A 3,965-nucleotide genomic window follows, 5' to 3' on the forward strand; every position below is an offset into this window, starting at 1 on the left:
TGCGCAGCGCCTGAATCTAGCGCCGGAGGTTGCGCACGCCGGCACTGTTCTCGGCGGCGAACATGGTGTGCACGGCCGCCCAGGCGGCGGCGGCCGACCTGCAGCCGATGAGCTGCGCGGAGATCTCCACGCTCATCGAGCCAAGGAGATGCCCGAGAACCTTCTGATCCAGCGTCCACCATTGCTCGTAGTCGGGGTTGGACACGGTGCGGGCGGCATCGCCGGTGCCTGTCATCACGGTCGGCGCCGGCGCGGTGGCCGAGCCGTCGAGGAAGCCGTGGAGGCGCACTCCGGCGAAGTTGGGGAGGGCAAGCGCCCGCCAGAGCATGAAATTGCTGCGGTCAAGGGAGACCGCGATGGGCGGAAGAACGGGTATGGGAGCCGTCGCGGCGGGTGGGGCGATGACGGGGGCGATCGGGACGAGGGCAGAGGGAGTGGTGAGCGTGAGCGCAGAGGAGGGAGTCACCGTGGATGCCGGCGCGGTGGACATCGCGGCGGCCGCAAAGAAGCTGCGGCGGCGGCGGCGGCGGCGGCGACGGCGGAGGGAGGAGAGGCGGCGGCGGCTAGGGTAGGCTCTAATACCAAGTTTGAGAATAGGGTTTAGGGTTTTCCGTGGGGTAAAGCCTCTCCACGTCTTTCTATATATATAACAATCAGCATACAATTACATACATACAATGATACGTGTACATGACATACTATACCTATTTTCAACAGAGAGAAGGTTAGGCAAGTGAGGCAGGATTCGCCCTTGAAGCATATGGTGCTAGGCAGATGGCCATTGTGTCTAGTAGGAATCCTAAGTTCATACTGATGTAGCTTCACAGTTCCACAAGAGGATTCAGACAGCTTGACAAACTAGAATGTGCATTACTTCGAGCTCAGTCACTGTACCTACAGATTTTGCTGTGTCTAGCAACAAGATTTGTTCCTGGAACATCACGTCGTCTTGTAGACAGCAAAAACATCAATGTACTTTTATAAACGTTCAGCAAGTTTATAGAAAAATATATAAACATATACACCACCAAATCAATAGCATTGGATTCATCGTTGAATAAATATTCATATCATATAGATTTGTTATTCTAAATGTTCATTTTATTTTCTACAAACTTATTCAAACTTTATAGAGCTTGATTTGAGTCAAAATTAATATACAGAGTAAATAAATACGGATGTGAGTGCCAAAGAAGTAGCACCAAGTCCAAGGCTCAAACAAATTATCTCCCTCACTCACTTGCCACCAAACCTCAGTACGACAGTACCTCGCATATAATGCCCACATAAATCAGAAGAGAACGCACGCACAAGTCAGGGACGCTCCACATGCAGCAACATGGTTTTGTTCAGACAACAAGAACCATGAATCGGACAGGTTTACACATAAGCAGAAATAAATTGCACCAAACCCACCGTCAAGCTTTAAGAAATATTTCTAGCAGTCTGGAAAAAACTGCAGGTGCTCGGACGGACTTACATCCACCACAGCATCTTGTCTTCTTGTCGTGAGTACACAATTGTTGACATTTTCACAAAACACAAGACAAATTAACCAAATGAGCAAGAACAAGATAGTGACGACAAAACAAAAATGAAACTAAGCAAAAACAACCTGAACCGTCCCAAAAGGAAGCCCAGGACTTCATCTTTATCGTGTCCTCCTCGCTCCTTTCCACGGCTCATGTCATCTTACCTATACCCCCCACCCCTTTTCCCTAAAATAGTTTGGTTTTGCTTATGCTACGAAGAAAGAATCGCTTCTCCTTTGCCTTGCCACCTCCACGATTCCCTTCCCACCGAGCTCTAGCATGGTTGCATCATCAAGGGGGAAAAGCACCGGCAATGGCTTAAACAATGGGGATGCACTCACAAAGTTGTGCAACACAACCGCCAGCCTCCGAGGAGAACAGATTGCACACTTGGTGGACTGGACATCCGGGCCGGGACGCACGCGGCGCGCGCGCTCTCCTCACGATGCCGCGGATATGGCGCCCATGGATTTCTTCTTGGTAGTCTTGGTACCGACTCTGCTGCCCTTGGCGAGCTTCGCGGGGTCGATCTTGTAGTACTGGAGGAACCATTCGACGAATTTCCGCAGGCCGGCGTCGAGGGAGGTGGTGGGGTGGTACCCGAAGTCGCGCGCGGCGTGGCTGACATTGGCGTGCGTGAACGGCACGTCGCCGTTGCTAGGCATGGTGACGACGCGCTTGTTCGCTTTCTTGCCGAGGAGCTTCTCGAGGATGGCCACCATGCGGGTGACGGGCACCGGCGAGGTGTTGCCGAGGTTGTAGACGCGGAGGGGCGCTGGCCCGCGCTTCTTGCCGGACTTGGAGCCCGTGCTCTTGCCGGCCGTGTCGAGCGCGCCGAGGCACCCCTTAACGACGTCGTCGATGTAGGTGAAGTCGCGGCGGACGTCTGTGCCGTCGGCGGCGCGGAAGAGCGTGATGGGCTCGCCGGCGACGATGCTGCGAGCGAAGGAGAAGTAGGCCATGTCGGGGCGACCCCACGGACCGTACACCGTGAAGAACCGGAGGCCGGTGATCGAGAGACCGTAGATGTGGTTGTACGCGTGCGCGATGGCCTCGCCGGCCTTCTTGGTGGCCGCGTACAGCGACGCCGGTCGGTCCGTGCGGTGGTCCTCGGAGAATGGCGCGTCGGTATTGAGCCCGTACACCGACGACGACGACGCCCACACGATCGCCGGCTGCGGGTCGGCGTGCCGGGCGGCGGCCTCGAAGACGCTGACGAGGCCAGCGACGTTGGAGGCCACGTACGTCTGCGGCGCCCGCATCGCGTACCGCACGCCGGCCTGCGCGGCGAGGTGCAGCACGTGCGTGAAGGGCACGGCGGCGAAGAGCCGCTCGAGCAGGGCCGCGTCGTTGATGTCGGCGCCGAGCACCACCACCCCGCGCGACGCGAGCAGCCGCTGCCGCGCGCGTTTCAGGCCCGGCTCGTAGTACGCGTTGAAGTTGTCGAGGCCGAGCACGCCGTCGCCGCGCGCCCTGAGCGCCAGCGCGCAGTGCGCGCCAACGAACCCCGCGGCGCCCGTGACCAGCACCGACATCCCCCCGTCCCGCCGCGGCGTGGCGCTTCGCCGCACCTCCCGCTCCCACGCGGCGCCCGCGTACGCCGACGACGACCCGAGCAGGTTCCGGTGCCGCGACGTCTGCCGCGGCGGGGAAGAAGAGGAGGAAGCAGCGGCGGCGGCGGAGAGCCGGAAGGAGCGGGACAGGAGGGAAGGGTAGTGCACGGCGAAGAGGCAGACGAGCGCGAGCGTGGCGAGGACGGTGGCGCGGAAGAGGAGGTGCGAGGAGGCCGCCACGATCTTGGAGCTCCCCGCGCGCCGCATCAGCAGCGCGCCGCCGCCGCTGGCGTACCGCTCCAGCTTGACGCCCTTGGCGGCCGCGTCCACACTGGCCGAGGAAGACGACGACGACGGGTGCGGCATTTAGTCCGTACCCTGCTCGCTCACGGGCTCACGTACTGTACGGCCCAGCTCCGCGTGCGCGTGGCTCGAGTGGAGTGGGGTGGAGTCGAGCTGGTGAGTGGCGAGGGTGGTAGTGAGAGTGAGCTATAACGAGAGGGGGAGGGGACAGCGGGGTTCAGGACGCGGCTTTGCTTGATTTGTGTGCTGCTACTCCGTTTAGCTCCAAAAAAACCAAAAGTAGGTCCGCTTAGCTTAGCTCGAGAGGATCGCCGGTGGATCGCTCACCGACGTTTACCGTGGGGGTGGGGCTGTGGTGTGTCGGGAGGAAGAGGGGCTGTGGTTTATCTGCTTTGCCAGGTAGTGGCCGCCCAATCAACGCACAGAAGTTTGTTGCTACAACTACAAAAATAGTAGTTCCCGCGTTCCCTCTCTGCCACCGTGTCCCTACCCACGGCGTTTCATTTTGGGCCAACACACCCAGGACAGACGTGAAAATCCCCTGATTTTCGTGACGACCTATTTCGTGTTGGGACCC

At 58.8% G+C, this 3,965-nt stretch overlaps 1 protein-coding gene across 1 annotated transcript; it reads right to left on the reverse strand.

Annotated features, from left to right (window-relative positions):
• Positions 1-1,447: 1,447 nt before the first annotated feature.
• LOC123159316 (UDP-glucuronate 4-epimerase 6) lies at positions 1,448-3,697 on the reverse strand. Its single transcript, XM_044577145.1, has one exon. It carries the CDS (start codon positions 3,449-3,451, stop codon positions 1,973-1,975), a length of 1,479 nt encoding a protein of 492 aa, XP_044433080.1. The 5' UTR covers positions 3,452-3,697; the 3' UTR covers positions 1,448-1,972.
• Positions 3,698-3,965: the final 268 nt, after the last annotated feature.

The sequence above is a fragment of the Triticum aestivum genome, chromosome 7B (genome assembly GCF_018294505.1).
Source record: "Triticum aestivum cultivar Chinese Spring chromosome 7B, IWGSC CS RefSeq v2.1, whole genome shotgun sequence".
NCBI classification, from domain to species: domain Eukaryota; kingdom Viridiplantae; phylum Streptophyta; class Magnoliopsida; order Poales; family Poaceae; genus Triticum; species Triticum aestivum.